We start from the raw sequence: 26,900 nt of genomic DNA, 5'->3' as shown, positions 1-26,900 counted from the left end.
AATATAAACTGCAATTATGGAGAGCTTCTAAAATCAAAGAATAGTCTTTGAGAATAGAACACCATGAAAGTATGGGGTTATATAAAGGATGTTCCTTTATCTTGAAAAGCAGCTATTCTGATTCCTTTTCCCTATAAGCTATCTCTTCCTGCTTTTTCCGAAGGAAAAAAAAGGCAGTTCTAGTATTTACTAGTAATGCCCCCCTTCTGATTTCCTAAATATAAAATTCATTTGGCAAAGAAACCAGATAACCAAGCCTATGAGAATTAGGCCTAAATTAAGAAGAGCAAACTGCTCAGAAGTCTCAAATAGGAAAGTCCCTGCGTTTTATTTTAGCACAGTCTTTATGGTTTTTATACTGGCTAATCAGACATCATTCTAACACATAAATGTGATCAAAACACAATGCTTAAAATCCTTGAACAGATGCCCATTGCTTAAAAAGTGGTTTGCATTCCTAGCTACCCATATGAATCATCTTAATCCTGCTCACGGGGATTTATAAAAAGATCCTCAAATTCTCACATAGAGCCAGAGAGCCATTTTCTCACAAGATAAAGCCCCAGTGCCTTTCTGTGGGTACGAGGCCCTCCACCATCTGGCCCCAGCTGCCTTTACATTCTCACTCCCCCACCTCGCCCATCACCCCTTAAAGCCCTCAACACACCTTTTGCAAATAACAACACCCAGGATTTACTGAGAACTTACCTGATGCTAGGACTTAAGACTTCTCATTGCCCTATCCCTAACAGTATGACCCAAGCAACCATCAACTAAACTACTTCAACAGAATCCTGACTGGTCTCCCAATGTCCAACCTTCCTTCTGTACAATCTAGTCTTTGCACACTAACCAAATGATCCCATTAAATCATGTCAATTCCCTAATGCAAAACCTTCCCAATGGCTTCACATGGCACATGAAGTAAAATCCATCTTTCTGAAGACCCTACATGACCTCGTCCTCAGTCTCCTCTCCAGCTCATCTCCTGCACTCTCCCCCTCACTTACTGTGCTCTAGCCCACTGACTTTCAGCTATAAGCTGTAAGGCCATGCCCACATAGAGTCTTTGCACTTGGGTGTTCCCTCTGCCTAAAATTTCCCCCTTCAGACAATAATGCATTCTCTGCTTACATGGCACCTCTACTATAGTTTCTCTTCATAGCACTAATCACTAACTAACGTTATATATTTGTTGTCTGGCCCTCACTAGACAGTAAGCTCCATCAGGCCAGAGAGTTTGCCTATCTTGTTCTCTATTGTGTCACCAGGACCTGGCACAATGGCTGGAACAGAGTATTTAAGAAATATTCATTTTGTTACTGAATCTTTACAAGGCTCTGTTAGGTACTCTTGTCCCCATTTTATAGATAAAGAAACTGAGGTTCTAAGAGGGCCTTCCCTAGGCCCAATAGGAAGCAGAAATAGGATGTGACCCCAAGTCCGGCTGACTCCAGAGCCGGAAATTAAAACCACAATGGTATACTCTGCTGTACTATTGTAACATTTATGACATGTGTCAACCTGGCTTCTACCAGGATTTAAGTTCTACAAAAGCAGCAACTTGCCTTATTATCTTTGAATCCCAAGCAATAAGCTATATAGGGCAGTTATTCAAATTTTTGTTGGATGGCTCAATCAACCAACAGATAAAATCATCAATGTATTCTTTCCTGGCTTAACTGTGTCCTGAATAACTAAGGTTACCTGATAAATAACCTCCAGAAAAGTAAAGTATTACTGTTTATCACAACAGGCTAATGCAAGCAATGAAAACATCTGACTACTTTGTTATTAGGCTAATTATAATCAAGGCACCCACCCCCCACCCCCACCCCCACCCCGTGGCCATGCTGGCAAGCAACACTGAAGAAAATAACAAGAGTCTACAGACTGAATCCAATTCAAATTCACAGTAATTATCATACCTATTTCACTGTTGCCAAAAGAAAATTATCTAAAGCCTAATAAAAAATCATTACTATGACAATAAGCATATTTCTAACAAATATTTCATGTTTTATAGATATATCATGACTCCCAATCCTTGACCCTTCCTAAAGTTCATGCTTTAAATCTTATGATATAAAATATTTTAAAAATCTTAAATTTTTGTTACAAATAGCAGCCTTCCTTTGTCCCCAAACTTCACTGCCTTTACTGCCGACACCATCTAATGACAGCACCTCTTCCTCTGGACAGTACTTACTCCTGTGTTTCAATCTCCTCATCTGCAAAATGAGGATGATAATACCCACTTCATGGGTTATACTGAGGACTAGTAAGGCACTTAGTAGAGTGCCTAGGACACAGAAAGCAACAATAAATGTTAGCTAGTACCATCTAAGTCAGAAGTTACCAATAACCAATATCATGGCCTTTTCTTTGATGACTTCCTTCAAAGGAAGTCTTAACAGGTCAAACACTGAAACTTACTAGGAGTGATAAAGTGAACACCACAAACATCCAAATACCCACACCCAGAGTTAACAGATGTGAACATCTAACCATTTCGTGCTTCAGATTCTAAGACCTAAAATAAAAGGAGGCAGCTGATGCCTCCCCTATGCCCTGGCCTCATGCCATTCCTCCCCAGGGGGTTCTCAAGGTGATGGAGAGCTTGCCCACCTGTGCCTCTAAACATCTAATACACTAACATGTGTTCACAAATGCTAGTATTCTTTTGTGTTTTCTTAAATCTCCCTTCTCTTACTGGTAGACATTTAGGTTGTTTCTACATTTTGCTGCAACGAATCTTGTTGTCACATCTCCTTGTCCATAGCTTCTTTCAAGGAGATACCCAAGAATGGAAGCGGTGGGTCACAGGGTACAGGCACCTCCCATTTAGACACTGCCAGCTTTCTCTTCAAAGTGATTTATGACAAATTTACCAGTAATGTCTGCAAGTTCCCATTTCTTGACTCCCTTCTTGACTTTCCTTCAGGAGGCGGCATGTTTCAATATGTTGATATGCAAAGATGGTGATTCTGGTTACAGTCTGTCTTCTAGCCTCCCACACTCATCTACCAACAATGCAGAGTAAAAGGACTACCCACCATTCTACCAAAGCTGGCTTCCCTATTCTTATCTTTGCCCGTGCTATTCTACTCAGGAGGTCCTCCCTTCTCACCTTGACAGCCCAAATGGAATCAGCAGCCATTCCTTCCGTATACCAAGTCTCTCCAACCCCAACCCCAAGCGGGAACTAGCTCTCCCCTGCATCCTTAAGCAACTTGTTTATTCTCACCTACGGAAACTACTATAATCAGCCTGGTATACAGGATGCAGTACACACAGTAGGTCGAATATTTATACTACAGTTTTTGAGGTATAGTTATTTGGGTGCCTGCCTCATCCCTAAGCTAATCTTACCCACGATCCATGCAAAATAAGTATTGATCAAGTATGTTCAGCAAGTACTACAAAGCTAAACATTCAGCTTATGTGGAAAAAAAAAAAAAAGTGACTAAGTCCATCATTTTCCTCTTCTACCTGCACTCCTTTACCATGATTACAGTGGCATCCATTTGAGCAGGTACATAAAAACACCTGTTTCCTGGGTTTTGTGGAAGATTTTTTTTTTTTGAGAGACAGAGTGGGGTAGGGGCAGAGGGAGAGAAAGAATCTTAAGCAGATTCCACATCCAGCACGGAGCCTGATGCAGGGCTCGATCTCATGACCCTAAGATCACAACCTGAGCCGAAATCAAGAATCAGACACTTAACCGACTGAGCCACCCAGGCGCCCCTGTGGAAAATTTTTTTTTAATGTTTTTTTTTTTTTTCCAGTCAATTTACTTCAAAGCTTTTGTTTTTAAGTTTCCTGTGACAAATTAAAATGTATAAGCATAATGTTATGAACTAAATACTGAGAAGTATATCTTCTTTAATGAAGCATGTATCTCTGGACAACTACTTTATGACAGGAAAGAAAATCCTGAAGGAAAAACATGACACTTACCTGATTATATCAGATCTACTAAAAACAGTCATCTAGACTGACTACATGTCCAAAGGAGGCATTTACTCCAAAGTGAAGACAACCAAGTGAAGACACTAGAATAAGGGCACCACTAAAAATACCTTTTGTCCTATGAAAGGTCCTTCCTCAGGAATGGTGTTTACTTCATTTTAGGATACTGAGCTTGCTATGAACACAATGTACCTATTTTCCTTCCCTAGTTAATATGGTCATTTCTGAAACTAAGGTACATGGTACACTAGTAGAGACAATAACAAAACTACCTTTCTTCCCTCCCCTCAACTTTAAATACCACTATACTTAAAATGGACCCCAAAATATGGGAAGAAAGAGAATTTGGTAGGGAAGGGAGAAGGAAGCAAAGGGAGGGGAGGGGGGACAAAATTCAAACTAAGTACATTACTGTGAACTTCTTCATCCAGTGCCTTGACTTTCCCTTTCTTCTTAATGAGCTGGATCTTGCAGGCATTAGCTTCCCAATCCTTGTCATTGCCACCATCAACTCCCACACCTAAATCATCGAGAGGCAGAAAAGCAAGATTTAGAAACTTACTTAGATTATCATCGTGAGGCAAAAATTTTAATTAAAAATTATTTTTTCATCTAATTAATTCATTTGTTCATCAATTCACATTTACTGATAACTTATTATTATACGTCAAGAAACACGATAGCTGCTAGAAACAAAAATGAAAATAACTCCATTGTTTCCCTCAAATTTCTAACAGTCTATTCAGAAGACAGGGAAAAAATAATTACAATACAGTGTGGGTTTGAGTTATAATAAAAGTGTGACAGGTTTAAAAAGAAAAACAAGTCCTACAGGTTGGGTGGCAACTGGAGCACAATGGAGAAACACAGAAGGTCAGCACCCACTTCAGAAGGGGAAGAAGGAAGGAACATCAGGAAACACACTTCTCAAAATTCTAAAGTTCCTAAAGAATTTGAAAAAGTGACCTGAAGGTACTGGAAAAGCACTGAGTAGTTTCAAATCAAGAAATCACATGGCAAAAATGTTTCGAAAACTCTCTTTGGAAACAGAGTACAGACTGAAGGGGAGAAAGAGAAGAAGAAACCAGCTGTCAGAAGATCTAGCTATAGGGGCGCCTGGGTGGCTCAGTCGTTAAGCGTCTGCCTTCAGCTCAGGTCATGATCCCAGGGTCCTGGGATCGAGTCCCACATCGGGCTCCCTGCTCAGCGGGAAGCCTGCTTCTCCCTCTCTCACTCCCCCTGCTTGTGTTCCTGCTCTCGCTGTCTCTCTCTCTCTAATAAATAAAATCTTTAAAAAAAAAAAGATCTAGCTATAGCCAAGCAAAAATGAGGAGGCCGTGAACCAAACGGTGGTGATGAAGACAGAGATCAGTGATATTGCGGGTAGAACTGTCTGGATGCAATGTGAGAATGCAGCCTGAGTCCAGGATACCTCCTAGGCTCACTTGTTGAATGATTGCTGAATAAAGGAACACAGAAAGAACAGAATGGGGAGTGTATTCAGTTCAGTTCTGGATGTGCAAAGTTCACAGTATCATGGTTTCTCCAGGAAGAAATTTCTAAGGGGCAGTTGGAAATACAGGTCTGCGGCTTGGAAATTCATGTGGGTTGTAAGTCACCGACATATAGGAGCTTGATGAAGTCAGAGCTCACCCATGAAGATACAAAGTAAGAAAAATGGGCCTAGGAAACAATCTTGAAAGAACATTAATATTTAAGCAAAAAGTGGAAGAAAAGGAACCCTCAAAGCAGACAGAAAAGAATCAGCATGTTAGGAAGAGAGTATGTGTTGTCAGAGAAGCTAAGGAAGGAGAGAATTTTAAGAACAAACGAGCTGAAGAGTTCACTTTCTATTAACCGAGGAAAGTCATACAAAACAAACGCCTATTACATTTGGCCATATCAAGAATAAAGACTTAACAGAGCAAGCCTGACACCACTTTCCTTAGAAAGGTCTGCTTGCAAAGTTGGCCCCTGGTTGGCGTCTGGGAACTTGGATTTCAGGACGGTTACCTAACTGATTAAGAATGGCTTACTGCACCTAACTGTGCAAACAATGTGGCTTATGCTGAACATGTGCTTCCATTCTGGGAGTCTAGAATTTTGGTACGCATTAGGCAGAGGGTGTCTATGTGACTGGCCTCCAATAAAAGCGTGGGCACTGAGTGACTAATGAGCTTCTCTGATATACATTTCACACACATTGTCACAACTGGCTGGGGAATTAAGCACACACTGTGTCACTCCACTGGAGAGAACTCTCAGAAGCTTGTGCCTCATTATCCTCCAGACTTCACCCCATGCACCATTTCCCTTTGCTGATTTTGCTTTGTATTCTTTTATTGTAATAAATCATAGCTATGAGTTCCACTATATGCTCAGTCGTCCTCGGGAGTCACCGGAACCAAGGGCGGTCGCGGGGACACCTGACACAGTTAAGGAAAGGAGCCAGAGTAGAACACAAAGTTGACAAAAAGTTATTTTTATTTGCTTTGTCATTTATTTAAGGTAGAAGAATCTCAGGTTAAGTGTATATGCCAACATCAGGGAATCCTTGGAGAAAAAGAAATTACAGGAAAGAAAAAAGATAATTTATAAAATAAGGCCTTCAAGAACTGTGTTCTACCATGAGAATGCCCCAGGTGATTTATGTTTTTACAGTTAACATTCTTAACAAAGGCAAATATCCTTAAGAAGTAGTAGAAATGGTAATACTACTGAAATTATATGTATAAACCCTTTAAACATGACAAAGGACAAAAATTCTTGTTTTAGGTTTACTCAAAACAGATATTACTAAAGAATCGAGTCAACCAAAACATACAAAAAACCTCTTTATTTAGATTCAAGAATCATGCAAAACTTATATTTTTTTAAAAGGAAATACCAGCAGAATCATATCCTCTGTACTCCAGTCTCTGAAGGCCTTTGATTAGGGTCTCCAAGATTTCTCGTCTTGTGCGAGGAACATGGTAGTTTAAGTAAGCAAATATACCTGCAAATGAACAAATATTTAATAAAAAATACGACTAATGAAGCAAAATTGACATAATTATGAAAAAATCCTAATTTGCATAATTATGTCTAAGATGTGCAGAAATATGAAGCTAGAGTCATCTTTAAAAAAGAAAAATTATCACTTCAAATTATTTAAAGGTGGTGAAACTTTTACAAAGGGGTATTTCTCCTTAGTATAAAAGACTGAAGCAAAACTGTCAAAATAAATGTTTAGCGTTTGCAAAGAAGCTTATAAGGCTAGTCACATATCTTCCATCACTGCCACTTTGTCAAGTAAAATTTAACTTCAAAAATTAACCAATCAACAAATTTGTGGTTTATGTCTTATGTACTGAGCACTGTTTAAAGGAAAACATTTTCTGAAATAAGTATTTTAAGCAACACACGGACCCTACAAAACTAGGCAGATGGAATAGTTATTCTTATTTCCAATGATTATGGTATCAGTAACATGTAAGAATAAACATAAATAAATATTAATGATGTGAAAAATACAACCAAAATAATTTAATAATAGGGGAAAATGGACTAAAATATTTATATAATCCTCGTAAGGGAAAATGGCATTTGTTGGATGAATCATTTGTTCACCAGATACTACCAAAAGATAAACAACTATTATGATAAATGTTAACATCTATTGAGAATTCATAAAAAAGGAGCACTTATTTGGAAAAGCAAAACTAGAATAAAAGGACTAGTACTACAATGTGAACTGAACCAGAAAAGCAAACAGGCAGAACACAGGTAAAGGAAATCCACATTTTAAAAACAGCAGCATGGGGCGCCTGGGTGGCTCAGTTGTTAAGCATCTGCCTTCGGCTCAGGTCATAATCCCAGAGTCCTGGGATCGAGCCCCACATTGGGCTCCCTGCTCAGTGGGGAGCCTGCTTCTCCCTCTCCTCCCTGCTCGTGCATGTGCATGCTCACTCTCTCTTTCTCTCATAAGTAAATTCTTAAAAAAAAAAAATACCATAATGTCAATATCCAACAAAAAGCCATCATGTGCATGATCACCATGATTGATACAGTGCAGTTTTTTCAGATAAACTATCATGCTCTTCAGAAAAAAAAAAAGGAACTCCACATTTAACACTACAATCCAAAACAAAATGAAAACAACTGTCTGAACTTTCCCAAAAAAGGCAGTATGAGACCAAACACTATAGAAATCCTGTATTTTGTGCATATATTTATTTTTTAAAGATTTTATTTATTTGAGAGAGAGCAAGCACACGAGTAAGTGGGGGGAGAATCGGGGAGAGAATCTTCAAGCCGACTCCCCGCTGAGTGTGGAGCCCCACGAAGGACTCAATCCCACAACCGATGAGATCACAACCTGAGCCAAAACCAAGGGTCAGTCGCTCAGCCAACTGAGCCACCCAGGTGGCCCCATTCATTTTTTTTTTAAAGCCTTACATTTGTAAAGATTTTTTTAAGTTATCACGTACAAGCACGTCACTTGCACAGCACCACAACCCTGCATGAGGGCTGCAGTTCCTATTGTCACTGCTACGCCTTAATAAATATCTGGAAAATGAACTCAACTAATAACCCGACTATAAATGAAACTTCTCTGTGGTCTACACTTTCCCCCACCACGGGTCACTGGCATTTGATACAGATTAAATGAATTCACAGAAGATGAATCTTCTCCCAAAATAAGACTGTAATATAAATGATCTAATGAAACACTGATTCTCAACTAGTCTACTCTCTACCACAGTGATGAGCATCAGCTAAATAATCTGCTAAAGGAGGATACAATCAAGCTCATTTGAAAGTCACTAAACAATAAAACACATTACACTGCTAGGAACTGTTTGCCATCTGAGGGGCTCTAGGAAATCCTGAAGAGGAAATCCAGAGTTGCCAAATCCCAATAATGCAGCACAAACCAGAAAACTCACTACTAAGTCATCTCTCTTTTTTTAAGAAATGTAATTATGATGGTACAAGTAATACATATGGAGAATTAAAGATTAAATATAATAAGTGAATAACAATTTTTAAAAAGTCAATTTAAATGCTGATATAAAACCAACTGTTCTTAAGACAAATTAGAGACTCAACACATTTTTTTAAAAGAAAATTCAGAGTGATGCAATATTAAATTCACGATATCCAATACATGGAACTCAGTAATAGCATTCAACTTTGATACTGTTTCTAACTTCAATCTCTGGTTTACACTAGCTTAGTGTGCTGCTCTTGAGATCCTGAGTATCATTTCATGGCGAAAGGGATCTTCTAAATACCCAACTCCAAACAAACTTCTAAAATGGTAACTATTTGAGAAACTAATAAAATTCACACTAAACATCTGTTAGCTCATAAAGTACTCTGGCACTGAAGAAATCCTGTGACTCTTTTAACTCATGTATGTCCTCAAACCTTCCACCATACCACCCTGCCTCGGCTTCCCCTCTGCAAAATGAATGGGTTTGACTGAGAGGCGGTAAAATAGGTTTCACAGCAAGTACCAAGTTATTAATTGGTAGTGGCTGTAGAAAACATTGATCCAGTGGCCCCATTTCCTAAACAGGAAGGAAAGCCATGATTGATCAGCAACACGTATTACTAGGAAGTGGAAAGTGACAGCACAAGGGCGACATATTGCCTGACATTTGAGGACATCTACAGTCCTTGCCTGCTAGATGTTCTGTAGTTTCTGAAAATTCTTCTGATTGCTTTAGAACTATTCCAGCTGAATTTGACATTTTTTAAATACCTATACACACTACACTTCTGGGGCTCATTTCTTTGTTACAACATTTACATGATTTTGTTCTGTGTACAGTGTATCTACCAAATTAAAATTGGAAACCTGGTGAAGAGCCTTATTATTTTCAGAGTACAGTTGACCCTTGAACACAGGTTTGAACCGCACAAGTCCACTTATGTGTGAATTCTTCCATAAATACAGTACAGTGTTGTAAATGTATTTCTCTTCCTTATGATTTTCCTAATAACATTTTCTTTTCTCTAGCTTTTGTAAGAATACAGTATATAATACATGTAACACACAAAACATGTATTAATCTTTTTGGTTGAGCTTTATATTATTGGTGAGCTTTCCAGTCAACACATGGCTATGAGTAGTTAAGTTTTGGGGGAGTCAAAAGTTACACTCGGATTTTCCACTGCAGGGGGGTGAGGGTAGGCACCCCAAGCCCCATGTTGTTCAAGGGTCAATTGTATTCTGTTAAGAATAAAACCAAAGTAACATATAAAATTTGAAGACATTTTTCTGCAAAATTGCATTTTTTTTTTCAAGATTTTATTTAAGAGAGAGTGGCAGGCAGAGGGAGAGTGAGAAGCAGGCTCTCCACTGAGCAGGGAGCCCAACGTGGGGCTCGATCCCAGGACCCTGGGACCATGACCTGAGCCGAAGGCAGACGCTTCGGCTGAGCCACTCAGGCGCTCCACAAAATTGCATTATTATCATACCTAAGAAGATAATGCTACCACCACCTGATACAATGTTCATATTTAAAATTTCCCTGGGGCACCTGGGTGGCTCAGTCAGGTAAGCATCTGCCACCAGCTCAGGTCATGATCCTGGGCTTGAGCCCCCCGTTAGGCTCCCTGCTTCGTGAGGGGCCTGCTTCTCCCTCTCCCTCTGCCCACCCCCCGCCTGCTCACGCTTGTACTCGCTCACTCTCTCTCTCAAATAATAAATAAATCTTTAAAAAAATAAAATAAAATTTCCCTATTATAAAGTCCTTTACAGCTGATTTGTTCATTCTAGGATATAATAAAGGATCATACCTCACATTTGATTGCTATGTCTCAAAAGTCTCTTTGAATCCAGAATGGTCTCTCCCCTACTGCCCTGTTTTCCCCAAGACACTGACTTACTGGCAAGCTGAGGCCAATTTTCTTGTTGAATGTCTCACCTTCCGGCTATGTCTAACTGTTTCCACACAGTATAGTCTAACCAATTCCTCTATTCCTTCTATTTCCTGTAGACTGGAAGATAGATCTAAAGACTTGATTGAGTTAGGTTAAAGTATGGAAGCAAGAATTATTCACAATGTATGTATGCATTTTATATTGTCCATAGGTCCCTTATTAGTGATGTTAAAATTGTCACTGGTAAAGATAATTAGATCATCTAGCCTATCATATTCTGAAAGCATCTTCAGAATACTTTTTCAGATATTGACAGTGTTGATTTTAAGACTCATATTCTCTTTCTTTTTGATCTATAAAATAATGGTGCATTTCCCAATCAGTGGGATCTTAGATTCAATAAAATACCATATATCATGTTCCAACTCAAAACCTGCCTTTTCCTTGAGAGGAAGCACTACTATTATCTATAATCATCCCTGTCATTTTTTGGTTCACTCTTGGAACAAAGAAAAGAAGAGGAGGAACAGAGGAAGAAGTTGGAGCAACATTTCTCCCTATATAACCAGACAGGAATTGAAAGGAAGAAAAGGACAACCTATGTAGAGAAGTTTTCTAAGAAAAAGTAACAGAGTTGGGTGAAGAAAAAACGGGGGGGGGGGGGGGGGAGGGGGAAGAGGATAAATCTAAACCATCCTTGCTTAGAGAAATGAGAGATAAAGAAGAGACTGAACCTGTCAATTTAACAGACCAGCCCCTTGCCAAGACTGTTGACCCGTGACCCCTAAACAGTGCACCTAATAAGATTAGTGGGTTATGTGTGTTCATGGGGTAGCTGGGAAAATATAATGGCAAATAACCAGCCAATCAGGCATGCAGGGCATGTTCACAAGGGAGGCATTCGTAACTCAAAATGGTGCTTATTAGAGTAGAAATCACTAGAATGAACCCCATTTTAGGTCTTTGACTTGTCTTCTCAAACCTCCCATAAACAGCTCTGCTTTAGGTTAACTGCTAAAAGCCTAAAAATCAGCTCTCTGCAGCTCTTGGGTTAACTGCTCCAATACCACACACAGTAGCTGTACGGAGCACAGGAGATTTTCCACTTCTACATCACCACAAGCTTCCAGGATATAAGTTTTCTTATTAATGGAATATTCTTGAAGTAAATATCTCCCTAAATGATGCAGATGTTTGCTCCTACAGGCATCATTCTTGGAAAACTGCAACTTAAATTCAACAACATGAAAGCAATAATGAGCACTTTGCCTAACAAAATATTCAGACATGACCTGGATCATACACACACTTGGTTGAAAGGCCATTAAACCTTCCTGAAATGAAAACTGAATGCAACTTAGCTGACTAATTAAATTATTAAAGATCATATGCCTGGTTGAATTTATGTCCTTGTATATAAGAATACTTTTACATATTTTTCCCTTGACAACTTCAATATTTTGAGACCTCAGACATTGTAATTTATCAGTGATAAGTGTTCAAATTCATTCTGTAAATTTTAGTTTCTGAATCAAAATCCATCTGCAATGCCACTTAACTTTCATTTTTAAATTTTTCTTATAATGCAAGTTCTATTTCATTCATTATCATCTTTAAAGATTCAAATTACACAAATGCTATAGAATAAATTGTGAAAATCTGGGGCACCTGGATGGCTCAGTTGGTTAGGTGTCTGCCTGTGGCTCAGGTCATGATCCCAGGGTTCTGGATTGAGCCTGCTTCTCCCTCTCCCTCTGCCTTCTGCCTCCCCAGCTTGTGTGCTCTCTCTCTAATAAAATAAATAAAATCTTTCTAAAAAAATTGTGAAAATCTCCTTTTTCTCCTTTTTCTATCTTTTTTCCATCTCCATACAAGGGAGGTATCTACTGTTAATCCCACACAAACTGTCCCAATCCTTCAGCTATGAACCTACGTATATGTACAGTCCTTTAGCTATACATATATAAAGCTAGATGTACATGGTTTTAGAGGGCACTTTTTTTAACACATAAATGTGATGACTCTATCTATATTGTTTTACTTAAAATGTTGGATATCTTTTTATGTCAGTATATACACATCCACCTTATTCTATTTAACGGCTGCGTACTACTCCATAATAGATTTATTTTACCTAATCATTTCCCTCCTGTTGAGGTTTTTCTAACTCTTTGTAATACAAACAATGCTGCAATTAAACGTATACACATCAAAACTTGATGCTTATCATAAAACATATTCAATACTCTAATCATGGAGGCATATCCTACACACAAGGTTCCTTTAAAAAGAGGAAATATTGAGATTATGTTATCTACAATCCTAAAAACACCAAGAAAAAGTTATAACATTTAGAGTGACACAATGAGGAATTTCAATTATTAGTGTTTTTTAATTATTTAAAATCTTTTCCCTATTTATAAATGCTGGTTCAAGTGTCCCCTACTTTGTTGTAAATACACATTGCCACTGGAAGGAACTCCGTAACACTTCTCTCTTGCACATTTAACACTCTGGAACTCAAAGCACTGTTCAAACCCTGACATCTCTAATTACACACTCCCTCACAGCCTACCTACGGCATCCTCTTTCCTGAGAAAAAACATGCACTTCCTGCTCACAACCCTTCAAACACTCCATCTTTCCCACTTCCATCTAACCAATCCCATCAGACCACAACTTTCCAGCATCCTCACAAGTCAGCTCCTCTGGGCCCACCATGCTCTTACTCCCGAGTCCCTGAGCAGGCCTACATCAGAGTCCATCCAGTTCAAGTCCATCCATCCATTTCAGGCCCACTTTTGTATGGGCCCTCCCAACTGCTGGCCAATCCTATTAATTCACTGCTTGTCCAACTTTCAAACTTCCCCAGATATTATTCTAAAACTAGAATCTAGACTACTCCATTTCTCTCTTCCCAGTTTCTCAATTTCTGGCAGATTCTCACAGAATTGAAGCTTTCATCTTCATCTTAACAGTATATACCCTCTCACCCTCCCTACAGTGTTCCAACATGCCAGAGGCTGTTCACCCTGGAGACACGCTGTGGATACAGATACAGCCTGGTGAGAGATCCACAACCCTCTCCCCTGGATTGTCAAGGGCCGAAAAGAGCTCACCAGACACCACTGGAACAGCTAAGGCACAGGCCCCTCCCTCTAGGCAAACCCACTCCAGGGTGCCTTATCCTTCACTATGAGCTCGAAATAGAGAAATATTTCTCACACACTATTCCTTGAAGCCAGTCTCTCCTACCTGTAACTCTTGATAAGCGATTCCTCAACTGTCTAAAAACAGAACCTTTTATTACATCAAAATATTTTGAGGATCCTACACAATAGTGGGTTGAATTTTTAATTATCCAGTGATCCAGAACAACTTCTGTACAACTTTACAGACAATGCTTAGAGTATGAATCAATCAGTGAAAACCAATAATAACTTCACAGCTTATAGGTCAAGAACCACAGCTCTAGAACTCAACTTTTCAACTCTATCAGGGGACCTCAGTTCCACAATACTCCCTCCTCTGCTGGTATGCATGCCCTCCTCCTCAACACAAACTCAGGTTCCTCTGCCTTCATATATTCAACTTCTCTAATCATTTCTTTACAGCCAAATGCAATTAATTTCTCTCTGCAATATTAAACATGAATGATCTTCTACTTCTGTAGATTCTGTCCAAGTCAATACACTACTTTGGAACTCTTCTGCCTCTAATCACTGCTCTTTGGCCCCTTTTCCTGGAATGTTTACTTCTTCTTTCAAACCCCATGGCAACAGTTCTCAACCTATTTCTGCCTCCATTCACTGCTGGGTAAATGCCACCAATGATATCTCTCACAGTGCACTAATTCTCTACCAGCTGGCACTATTCCTCAACCTAAGAGTACTGCTGCTGGGGCGCCTGGCTGCCTCAGTCCACAGGGCATGCGACTCTTGATCTTGGCATTATTAAGTTCGAGCCCCACACTGGGTGTAGAGATTACTTAAAAAAAAAAAAAAAAAAAAAAAAAAAGGTACTGCCCCATTACCTGGAACATTCCTCCCCTAACTAGTCTCTGAATTTCTATTCAACCCACTTGTAGACCATAACATGGCAATGAACAATGAACAAGAAATGCCTACTAACACTCACACCTGTTGCATGCCTTGTGTTGCACCTGCGTATTCACTGTTTCCTTCAACCAGACAGCAATTCCTTGAAGGCAATTCCCTTATGTTAGTCATCTCTCCGAAGGACAAAGCACCAACTATATAAAGCCATCACTTCAAATATCTTCTAATGCTTTCTAGGTACTTGAAATGTACAGTCAAAAATTCCTTTATAAAATTAAACATACTCTTAACATAAAAAAAAAAAAAATTCCTAAACCACAGAAAGAGAACACTATTTTGCAGGATGCTAAATAGGGATAAGGTGAAATGTTCCATAATTAAAGGTTTAAGAAATACTGAGTTAAAGTTAACAGGTTTATTTGTAGAACTTTCTAGAAACTTTAATCTTGTTAATTGTGAATCTCCAAAAGCAGAATTTCCCACACTTCTGTTATAAAACTCTTTCCCACCTTCTATTGCTCATAACCAGCACCTATTAACTTCTCTCTTTACAGGGAACACAATTGAGGAAATACTTATTAAGCAATAAATTATTTTCTTTCACAACTACTTTATATCCAGTATGATTTCCAAGGATATGTTAACAGAATTGGTTTTACGATTTATCCTAGTAGCCAGCCTCAGCATCCCTCAATTACCTCCAAAGCTATTAGATAGTATTATTACAAAAATCTTTTTAAGGATTCATTTCAGGATACTTTTAAATTATAAGCTCCCTTACTGCTTTTAAATATGGCTCCATTTACAAAAATTCCATTTATATACACCATTGGATCAGAGCGTATACCCGCTCTTCCAGGGACAATGTCTAGAGGCATTCAGAATGGTCCCATGTTTTTTTGTTTTGTTTTGTTTTTTTTTAAAGATTTTATTTATTTATTTGACAGAGACACAGCCAGAGAGGGAACACAAGCAGGGGGAGTGGGAGAGGGAGAAGCAGGCTTCCCGCAGAGCAGGGAGCCCGATGCGGGGCTCGATCCCAGGACCCTGGGATCATGACCCGAGACGAAGGCAGACGCTTAACGACTGAGCCACCCAGGCGCCCCAAGAATGGTCCCATGTTTGACATACCATCACAGGCTGTCCAAAATACAGCCTCTAACAAAACTAGGCTGTCCCAAACCCCTGGTAATAGAACTGTTTACCTTTATACCAAGGAGGTTGGAAAAGCACCAAAATCCACATGTGGCATGTGCCCAGGCCAACTTTCGAGGCGTTTGTGCTGTGAGACTTACAGTTCTTATGAGGTTGTCTAAGACGGAAAAAACACATCAGCAGAGACTGCGGTGATTCCATGTGTGTTGTGTCAGTGACTGGATCAGGCATGCTGGGCTTACTGAGGAGAACAGTGTTTTGAACGTGTTGAAGGAACAAGCACAGAGTCAGAAAGCTAAATTTAAAAATGCAGTTTTGAGTAATAAAAAAAATCAAAAGAAAAAAAGAACGGTATAACCCTACATTTATTAAAAAAAAAACAAAAAACAAAAAAAACCACAACAGTACAATCTGTTAAAAGCTGTGGGTAGCTTAAGTGACTTGCCATTCTCTCACCAAAACAAAAGGTAGTACAAACAAAAAAGGACAAAGTGTATTCTAAAGAACCAAGAATAAGAGGAAGATAAAATAAATTTGGAAAACAGGCACACTATTCTTCTCTGGGAGATTTACAACACTTATTAGCCCACTAAAGGTTCCAAGAAACCTTCCAAAAAAAAAAAAAAGCCATTTCAACACTGTTTAATCTATTGCTTCCCAAATTTACTTGACTGCAGAATCTTTTTTTTTCCTGATTAACACTATTAACATCCCAACATAAGCTGGTAAACATTATGACAGTTTTATCAGTATATCTGATTGGAAAAAGCATATCACAGAATTTTCTGCCTTCATTCTTCTGCTTCAACACTGTACAGTGTTGAAACAAAATAATCTTTTAGAAAAACTTGGAATAGGCAGCAGGTAATCAGAAGGTAAACTTCTATGGGTCCGGGATGGGTGATATAGGTGATGGAGATTAAGGAGGGCACTTGTCCATGATGATCCCTGAGTGAGGTATGGAATCCTTCAATCACTACACTGTACACCTGAAACTAATGTAACACTGTGTTAACTACACTGGAATTAAATTAAAATGAAAAAGAAGGTAAACCTCTAAATTATCCTATCTAATCTCATTCCCACTCACTTCCTCTGCCTAGAAATTTTATTTCAATGATTGAGATATGGGAAGAAAATAAATTAAGTCAGGGGCGCCTGGGTGGCTCAGTCATTAAGCGTCTGCCTTCGGCTCAGGTCATGATCCCGGGGTCCTGGAATCGAGCCCCGCATCAGGCTCCCTGCTCAGCGGGGAGCCTGCTTCACCCCTCCCACTCCCTGCTTCACCCCTCCCACTCCCCCTGCTTGTGTTCCCTCTCTCGCTGTGTCTCTGTCAAATAAATAAAATCTTAAAAAAAAAAGAAAAGAAATAAGTCATTCTTCTAACAGTTAAGTTTCAGAATTTACATTAAAGAGGAAATAAATTCTGAACTCTATTCCTGGAATCATGCAAAACTCTGTTCTGGGTTAAAAGCAGGACCTTGGAAATGTTTCAAATACTATTTCTTTATAACTGGTGTGTTTCCTCAGCAGTTGATGTTGGCTGCGTGAAAACTCCTACTTATCTAGTCTCCACCCCAAAGCCTCACCCTTATCTGAACCTTTCTAAAGCAAATCTGATTTTTTCTTTTATGGTACTTTTTTTTTTTTTCCTGAAACAAGATGAAGAAGAAGAGGAAATGACCCGCAACCAGAAAGCCACGTACTTAACTAGGCACACACCTCATCATTCAGGAAAAGTTAATTACCAAATGAAGCATCTTGGGGATTAACCAGTTTGCAAATTCACTACTTCGCAGCTACAACCTAAATAATGTTTTTCAAAACCACTCTACTAACTGGGCACAGCAAAAGTATAACTGATTCCAAAGTCAGCTCTAATCTAATAATTTCAGAAACTATTTATAGATGTTTCTGTTTTGAGTGTTTTTTTTAAGCTACTCTAAATTTAAACCTGCTCCTCATTTTCAGAAGCTGAAATTATCATAAAGTTAAATACAAGAAAAATATACACTAATGAGTACAAGCCACCTCCCGCCAGGATATTCTTGCAAAAGGCTGTGAAGAGTAAGTTTCCCAGATAGCTTCAATTCTATTACAATCCTACTTCCCTTAAAAAAACGTTCCTTCTTCCAGCTGTAAGGTTAGTTGTAAATTTCAATAAAAGCGCAGGAATACTTTCCACCGACAATGGCCAAGTAAATACCTATTTTGGAGTTTATCAATCATTTCAGATATAATTCTGACAATCCCCTTTACTAACAGTTTTAGGGAATATTAAAACTACTAAGTCCCGAAACATGGAATAAAAGGACATATGTTCTAACTGCTCTTGGTAAAACATTTATTAAATGTGGACCAACACTGTTCATAGGTGTTTTAAATGGGTGCACGTGCACGTGATAACGCATGTTACGGTCACTTTCGGGCCTCTTCCACCACAGGATTAGGTCTAAGCCCATTCACCAAGTTATTGATTAGCAATGGTTTCTGTTGAGACGGGGTGGCAGGAAGTAAGATTATGTGGAATGCCACTGTAATTCTAGCCGTATATAGTTCTGTTTCTATTGGGCCCGCCCGAAAGAAAGCAACTAAAAATAAGTATTTTTTAAAAAGATAAAACCTAGAAGAAAGGAAGATAAGTTCAAGCGATCTCACCTGATGTTCCACAGGTTGCCTCACTCACCTGACGGACTCTTGAAGGCAAACCGCTCCACACCTCAGTTCCCTCGGCCCTCTCTCCTTTTCCAAGACATCTATCTACATTTTGGTTCCCTTCTCCGCGAAAAACCGCCCCCTTTGGCCCCCCAGATCCACTCTAGAGCCCGCCCTCCTCTCAGGTGCCCTCCTAGGTCCACCACCCCCATCCCGTTCGCAGAGGCCGGCCTCCGCACCCAGCACCCAGACTTCACACCCTCACACTCCGGCTCCCGCCAGCGCCTCCGGCCTCGGCGGCGCCCGCACCGCACCCCAGCACCGCCCCGCAACACGCCCCCCGCCCGCAGCCCCCTTACCGCACATGATGCAGAAGGCACGGTCCGCGGGCGAGCGGCGAACGGCTGGTGAGGTCGGAAGAGCACACACGAGCCTCGGGGGCGATCGGCGAGCTTGGGGGCCCGGGGCAAACCAACACGACTCCCTCGGGGATGCGACGGCCGAAGCAACGACAGCCTTCTCGGCCTCCCGGGCTCGCCAGCAACTGCCGACGGGCCCCGCCCCTCGGCGCGCACCGCGCCGCCGCCGCCGCCTCCCGCGGATCCCATTGGGCCGCATCCGCGCCGCTCACGCGCAGCTCCCGCCTCCCCGCACCGCCCCGCCCCGCCCTCGAGCCCACGCAGGCGCTGGCCTGCTGGCGGCGGAGACGTGGCAGCAGCCAGCGGTCGCATCCGCTTGGGGTTCCTGGAGCCGCCCGGCCCCCGGGCGAGCAGCTGGAGGAACCACGCCGTGGGGGAGGAAGAAACTCGGCGGCTGGCAGGGAAAGACGGAACGTTAAGGAAAGAGGAGGATGGAATTGTCAGCAAAGCAAATAGCATTGGAGCACGCGCCCAATGCAACCCAAGGCCCCAGGCTACGAAGCGGCGGAGAAAGGGGGAAGAAAGAGGGAGGCCTGAAAAGGGGGTTCTGGGGAACAAATAAACAAGTCAGGCTGGAAAGGGACATAAGGCTGAAGAAAAATTGCAAAGAAAACTGAATGACGTAGGGAGGAAAGGAACCAAAATTCTTGATGTAAAGCGCTGTTCAGGTTCGTCCAGTCTTTCTGGTGACAGGCAATTCAGTTCCGGACTTAAGCTCTGTGTAATATGCTTGGCCTCTAAACGCCCTCCGCACCCCACCCCACTCCCATTCATTGCCTCCCTAACCCCCAGATTTTGGCAGAGCGGATTCGGGGGTGGGGGGAAGGTAAAGCTCAACGATACAACACTGTGCTCCTGGGCTTGTGAAACTTCTGGCCCGGACTTCTGATGGCCCACCTGAGAAGACTAGGAATTGCCCAGATTTGACAGCCTTACATTTGACTCACTGACGATTCATTCTGTGAATTAATGCACCACTCCTGCCAAGAGAGACTTAATCAGAGAGAGATGATGTTTCTGAGAATTTATTATCCAAGCATTTGCTCTAGGAAGATTTAAATGGTATCTTTAGTCAAATGTAGATGGTTATCATAACTATTAATGGCTCTAGATTAGGATCAAATAAAAACTTCATTGGCATACAGAACACGGCATGGACTTCTGACCCTAGTTATCTGGGCTTACCTCACACGATTGCTGTCTTCCTACCCCACCTTCCAGCCCTTTACACTCCAACAATGCTACACCGTTTCCCTACTGCGCCAACATTCTCAAATATTTTGTACACATTAGTTACTTTTCGTGGAATCCCCACCCCATTGGGGAAAACCTATTTTTTTCTCCGTAGACAGACTTAAGGACATGGATTAAGCTCTCATTCTTTGACCTGCCCCCTTTAAATCAATATACTTCTGACATTGTGTGTGTGTGTGTGTGTGTGTGTGTGTGTGTGTGTGTATTTCCCTCCTAGGCTGTTTCTTGAGGCTAGAACAAGCCTTTGCATACCTAACACCTAGTATAAACCCTAGCACAAAATAACGGATCAAAATGTTTTTGTGGCACCTGGCTGGCTCAGTCAGTGAAGCATGCGACTCTTGATCTCAAGGTTATGGGTTTGAGCCCCACATGGGGGGTAGAGAGTACTACTAATTAAAAGAATTTTATTAGTACTACTAATATAAAAGAATAAAATATTTTTTAAAAAGTTTTTGAGGGAGTGAAAAAAGCCATATTATCTTAGTGGAATTGACTTCCTATGACTGGTTATATGATCAAGTGAACGAAGGAAGGGCTTTTCAGATTTTCTTAGAGGGAAAAAATAAATGCCTTTTTATTACTTGCCTCAAAGAGAGGCTAGAAAAATGTTACATTTAACTAATAGAAGTATTTATCACCTAAGAGCCCTTTAATATTTCAGGCCCTTGAGCCCCTAAATGACCCCAGAGCAAAGTTAAAAAAACAGTGAGCTGTTTGTTAATAGACAACACATTTCTTAATTCAAGAGGCAAGAGACTGTGAATGTACATCTTGGCCTCAGAACCCTCATCTAAGAGTTTCTAGTAAGACTGCAGTGATATTGCCAAGGAGTCAAGGTAACAAAGAGAGGAGAAAAGCAAGGGGTTCAATGGTATTTTAGTTTGAGCGTGAGAACTTTGGTGCTACTGCTGACACTTTCTTTATGGCATCATCAGGTTTGCTAGCAGTGCACAAAGGTGTTGTTCAAACATTGGAATCACACTTTGACTCCTTGGTGATTATAGTTAATAATACTGTGGGTTCCATATTTTTTTAGATATACCAACTAGAAGCCCGATGGCCTTCTGCCCAGCAGGATGTATGGCAAGGAGGAGGTTGAGAGAAACTTTGAAAGTCAATATTTTACCAACCCAATGCAACAAAGAGCCCTTTATAACTATGCTCCAGTCAAGACACTAATATGAAAGAATTCTGTTTGTCTGACCCCCATCTCTATAGAGCTTTGCCTTAGCTGGACCTTTGGGAATAGGGGCTGGAGAATAAAATAAATGATCTGTAAAGGAAAGGGGACATCTGGGTCTAATTCAAACATCTGAAGAAATGGAAAGGATTTTCTCTCCTCATCAAAAGTTCTGAACTAACTAAGCTTTAAAAAAAAAAAAAAGGAATGATGGTAAGGATGGTGTCATCATCTCTTTAAGTCCATTTCTCTGTTCATAGATTTGTCCTGTTAAACCTGATGGCTCTCAGTCTCCTCCATGCCATACAGCCTGATGGGCAGAAGGCCATTAGGGTTTCCAGCTGCCATTTCTAAAAAAAAAGGAACTGTAATTAAAATAGCTTTATAAAATTTTTAAATGGGGGGCAGGGGGATGGCACCTGGGTGCCTCAGTCAGTTGAGCCTCAGACTCTTGGTTTCGGCTCAGGTTGTGATCTCATGGGTTGTGGGATCAAGCCCCATGTGGGACTCCCCACTCATGGGGTAGTCTACTTAAAGATTCTCTCCCACTGGGGCGCCTGGGTGGCTCAGTCGTTAAGCGTCTGCCTTCGGCTCAGGTCATGATCCCAGAGTTCTGGGATCGAGCCCCGCATCGGGCTCCCTGCTCAGCGGGAAGCCTGCTTCTCCCTCTCCCACTCCCCCTGCTTGTGTTCCCCCTCTCGCTCTGTCTCTCTCTGTCAAATAAATAAAATCTTTAAAAAAAAAAAAAAGATTCTCTCCCACTGCCCCTCGCCCCACTTGGGTGTGCACCGCACACACTCTTTCTGTCTCTCTCAAATAAATGGATAGAATCTTAAAAAAAAAAAAAAGATTTTTAAATGTCCTCATGTTTGTGATTTTTGTTATCCCTTACCTGAATTCCAATAACAAATAGCAATAAAATTATTATAATAAAAAATGCCTAGATACAAACTTCCAGTTACAGGTCTGGGGAATGTAATGAACAGGATGGTAACTATAGTTAATAATACTTCATTGTATATTTGAAAGTTGCTAAGAGAGTAGATCTTAAAAAGTTTTTATCATAAGAAAAAAATTGTAACTATGTTTGGTGATGAGTGTAAACAAGACTTATTGTGGTGATTGTTATGCAATATATACATATACCCCATCATTCTGTTGTACACCTGAAACTAATATATGTCCGTTATATTTCAATTAAAAAAAGAAAGGCCTGTGCATAACAAGAATATGGGGAGCAGGGATACAAATGTCCCAATTTTTAGGGAGTCTTGTGGAGAAATGTACCCCAGTGGGCAGAGAAGATGGTGGTAAGTATCAAAGGAAGAAGAAACAGATGGAGCTACTAAGGCCTATGAGATGGAAGAAATGAACACAAGAATAAAAGGCACCAGTCAGGGCCTCAGCAAGACCCCTTCAGTGAACCCCTCTGGTTCTACCACCATCCCCATTCATCCTATACACCTTCACACCAAAATGACCTTTCAAAAACACAAATCTGATTGTTTCTCCCTGCTTCCAATTCAGTGGGTACCCTTCAGCTGCAGGATTAAGTCCAGACTCCTATGTACACACACACAGTTACCCAGGATTTCATTCCTGCCGGTTCTATCAGCATCATTTCCCACTACTCTACTCAAGCAAGCATCTTATGGTCTAGCTATATTGAACTAGTTCCCTAAGAATGGACTACGATGCTTTTTCATCTTTGCATGTGCTCTTTTTTGAAAGGGAGCATTAAAAAGGTAACCCTATGTTAAATAGGGCATGACTATAGAGAACTAATCACAAAATGGGATTAGAAGGGGACCACAAAGTTCCTTTGTCCAAAATTACCTCCACTCCTTACCTATCACATTGCCTAAACTCTTATCTGTATTTCTATATTTGAGGCAGAGCACCTTGCCTTCCCCCAGGAGGTCTACAGTAAGTCATTATCTTCTATTAACACTTTACAGTGACACTACATATAGAGTTAATTTTCATTTGGATACCAGGTATGAAAAGGTCACTGAGGAAATGAGAGTTTTGATGCGGATGAAGTTGATTCTGAAATCAGAAAGAAGGCAGATCTGGACAGATCACCTTGGTTGATGACACTGGTCAAAAAAGGGACAACATAAGGGCATGTGGAATTGAGTATGATAATGCAGAAAGAAGTGGCCAAGATATGGAAGAAGGAATCAGAAATAAGTCGATGATAAAAGCAAACTCTGCCCTCTATAATGGTTAATTTTATATATCAACTTGGCTGAGCCACAGTGCCCAGATATTTGGTCAAACACTATTCTGGATGTTAGTGTACTTTGGATGAGATTAATATTTAAACCAGTGGACTTTGAGTAAAGCATATTGCTCTTTATAATGCAGGTGGGCCTCACGCAATCAGTTGAAGACCTGAATAGAACATAAGACTGACCTCCCTGGAGCAAGAAGGAATTAGGCAGCAGTCAGCCTTTGGACTTCAACTGCAACATTGGCTCTTCCCTTGTGTCCAGTCTGACAGTCCACCCTGAAAATTTCAGACTTGCCAGCCTCCATAATTACATGAGCCAATTCCTTGAAATAAATACTTAGAGAGATAAATAGATAGATACAATTCATTTTGTTTCTCTGGAGAACTTTAATACATCTACTTAATGTTGATCTTACTGATTTTCTCAATGTTGAATATATGAATTTGTTTTAAATTTCTAAAGGATAGAGCTTTTAATGACAAAGAATAGAAATCCACTCAAAGTAGCTAAAGAGGGGATTTATTGGCTAATGTCATTGGAAAGGACAGGGGTACAGCTTCAGGCACACCTGTATCCAGGGACACAAACGGTATTGTCAGAACTCCCTTTGATTCTCTCCCCCTGACCTTATGCACAGGGAAATGACCCTCAAACACCTCTCAATCACATCTTTATAGTTTGCAGTCCAAGGGGAGAGAGGCTATTCCTACATCCTCACTTTTCATATTCTAGGCAAGGATTCGGATGGGTCCAATGCAGACTCCTATGCCCCACTCATTCGTGTGGCAGAAGGCAGGACACTGTGATTAGACAATTCGACCAGCACCACATGGAGTCACCAGAGGCACACAGAGCCAACAAGAGAGCCAGCAAGTTCCCCCAGCACCACGTAGACTCCTTTTCCTCAAAGGAAAGGGGAAGGTGTTGCTAAAAAATGAAGGGACACCTGGAAGACACAAACAAAAGATGCCCACTACATCAGATGAACACAGCCTTGACTGCCCCACCAGGAAACCTCAAGCTTAGGAACAAAGGATGCGGACTCCCACTAGAATTAGGATATTCCCCTACATTCCTCTCTGCGGTGCCTCCAACTTTTCCCAGTAGGCAGAACCTGGGGCAGAGTTTTCTAGCTCTGCTAGAAGGAAACTCACTCTACTGCCTAGAAATTGTCCACAAATAGGAAACCATGAGATTAACTGGTCCTATCTACTATTTCTGTTCTGTAGGATGTGATCAGAGCTGGAATGAAAGCAGACCACTCATGGAGCTGCCTAGAGTTGAAAGATCACTAGAAATGTAAGGTGACAGGAAAAAAAAAAAAATACTATTTCCTAGTTTCTTTCAGGTGATACAAAGGCATTTCTGCATAGCCTACAAGAACCCTGTCAAGATTGCATAGATAACTCTGTTGTGGGGAAATGGAGTATAAAGCTGGGTTTTCCCAAAAAGATATAAATTTCCACTGGACTGAAGAGCAGCTAGCTTCCTACTGCTGGAAAAAGGGTGGTGGTGGTGGGGGGAAGGACACATATGCGCATACCACTGCTTTGGCTCATTAGAGTCAGGAGCAAATAAAAGATGGAAGACTTTGGCCCACTAGAAAGCAGCACCTATGAAGGCAAGGAAGGCTCTCCCCCATCAGGTAAGAATACTCAGGAGGGGTATGTGGGTCTAATCCCCTTAAGACAAAATATAGGGTCTGCAGCCAGAATGCCAGGGTTCATATTCCTGGCTTTTCCACTGAAGTTGTATGGCAATGGAAAATGTACTTCTCCCTGTGCCTCATGGGGACAGTAACAGTTACCGATCTCATAGGGTTAAATGACTTCATAAATGTAAGGTGCTTATAATAGTGTTTGTCACATAGTGAATGCCAATGAAAGTTTGCTATTTTTAAATATTTTACTCCTTGTCATTCTGGATAGCGCTTTATCCTAATTCTCATTAGCAAAAAATCCTCCAAGTGTTTGGCTGACTCTTGGCCAATAATCTTAGTTTCAAATGTCCCATGTTTATAAAGGGTTTTCCAATAATACTTGCAAGATTTTATACATTTTGGAGGACTAATTTTTGTTTTTACCAAACACAACTTAATGTGAATGATTACTTCCCTTTTTTGTGGACCGTATAGGAGAAAATAAAGTATAATTTAAAAATTCAAAAGTAAAAACTTTTACCTGATTAAACTACACCTTCTAAATTAACTTTTGATCAAAAAAGTGGCTCAATTAATTTAAAAATATATTGTGTTCATTTTAAGATTGGTATTTGGCACCATCTGCCACAAATAAAAAAAGCAGTAAAATTAATGTACCAACTCCTCCATGATTTACCAAGGCTCTTTGTTAGAAGGCAATCAGCTTCAAGTGACAGTACCCGCCAACAGTAGTTGTTCAAAACAAGGAAACCTCTTATCTCACATGATACTCTGAAAATGGGTGGTTCCCGGGCTAGCTCAAAAGTCAAAAATGTCCTCAAGGATCCAGGCCTTGTTTCCTTCTTCTTTGCCATTCTCAGTGGACTGGCTTTTCATCATGATTTCAAGTTGACTGTCCTAGCCTTGACATTAAGTTTTCATTCTACAGCATACCAAACAGGAAAGAAAAGAATCGAGGGGAAAAGAGCCCTCTTTACATAGATTAACTCTCTCTCTTAATCAGGGAAGAAAATCTTTTAAAAACACTCCAGTAGACCCTCTCTTCCAGCTCGTTGGCCAGAGCTGGGTCATATGTCCACACCTAAACTAATGACTGGCAAAGAGAAAAGGAGTTAAAATGACTGGTTGAGATTAGTTATAATTAATCCCCTGAGGTGGGATCTACCTTCCCTGGTCACATCATAAATCATAATTGACAGGGCACCTGGGTGGCTCAGTTGGTTAAGTGTCTGCCTTCAGCTCAGGTCATGATCCCAGGGTCCTGGGATTGAGCCCCACATAGGGCTTCCAGATTGGCAGGGAGTCTGATTCTCCCTCTGCCACTCCCCCTGCTTGTGCTCTCTCTCAAAAAAATAAAATCTTTAAAAAAAGAAAAAAAAAGAAATGATATTTGAAAGGGCCTCCACCACTAGATTCTGTAGCACTCTGTTCAGC

General features: G+C 40.6%; 1 protein-coding gene across 1 annotated transcript in view; it reads right to left on the bottom strand.

Moving 5' to 3' along the window:
* GFPT1 (glutamine--fructose-6-phosphate transaminase 1) overlaps positions 1-19,262 on the bottom strand; it is a 53,134-nt gene extending 33,872 nt beyond the window's left edge. The window contains exons 1-3 of the mRNA XM_032410813.1: positions 19,073-19,262; positions 6,860-6,967; positions 4,385-4,492 (exon numbers count right to left, since the gene is read on the bottom strand). Of these exons, the coding sequence (XP_032266704.1) occupies positions 4,385-4,492; positions 6,860-6,967; positions 19,073-19,079 (223 nt within the window). The 5' untranslated portion in view covers positions 19,080-19,262. The remainder of the gene's footprint in view (positions 1-4,384; positions 4,493-6,859; positions 6,968-19,072) is intronic.
* Positions 19,263-26,900: the final 7,638 nt, after the last annotated feature.

Source organism: Phoca vitulina, unplaced genomic scaffold (assembly GCF_004348235.1).
Source record: "Phoca vitulina isolate PV1807 unplaced genomic scaffold, GSC_HSeal_1.0 scaffold12, whole genome shotgun sequence".
NCBI classification, from domain to species: Eukaryota; Metazoa; Chordata; class Mammalia; order Carnivora; family Phocidae; genus Phoca; species Phoca vitulina.
This window is presented reverse-complemented; position numbering and strand designations above follow the sequence as displayed.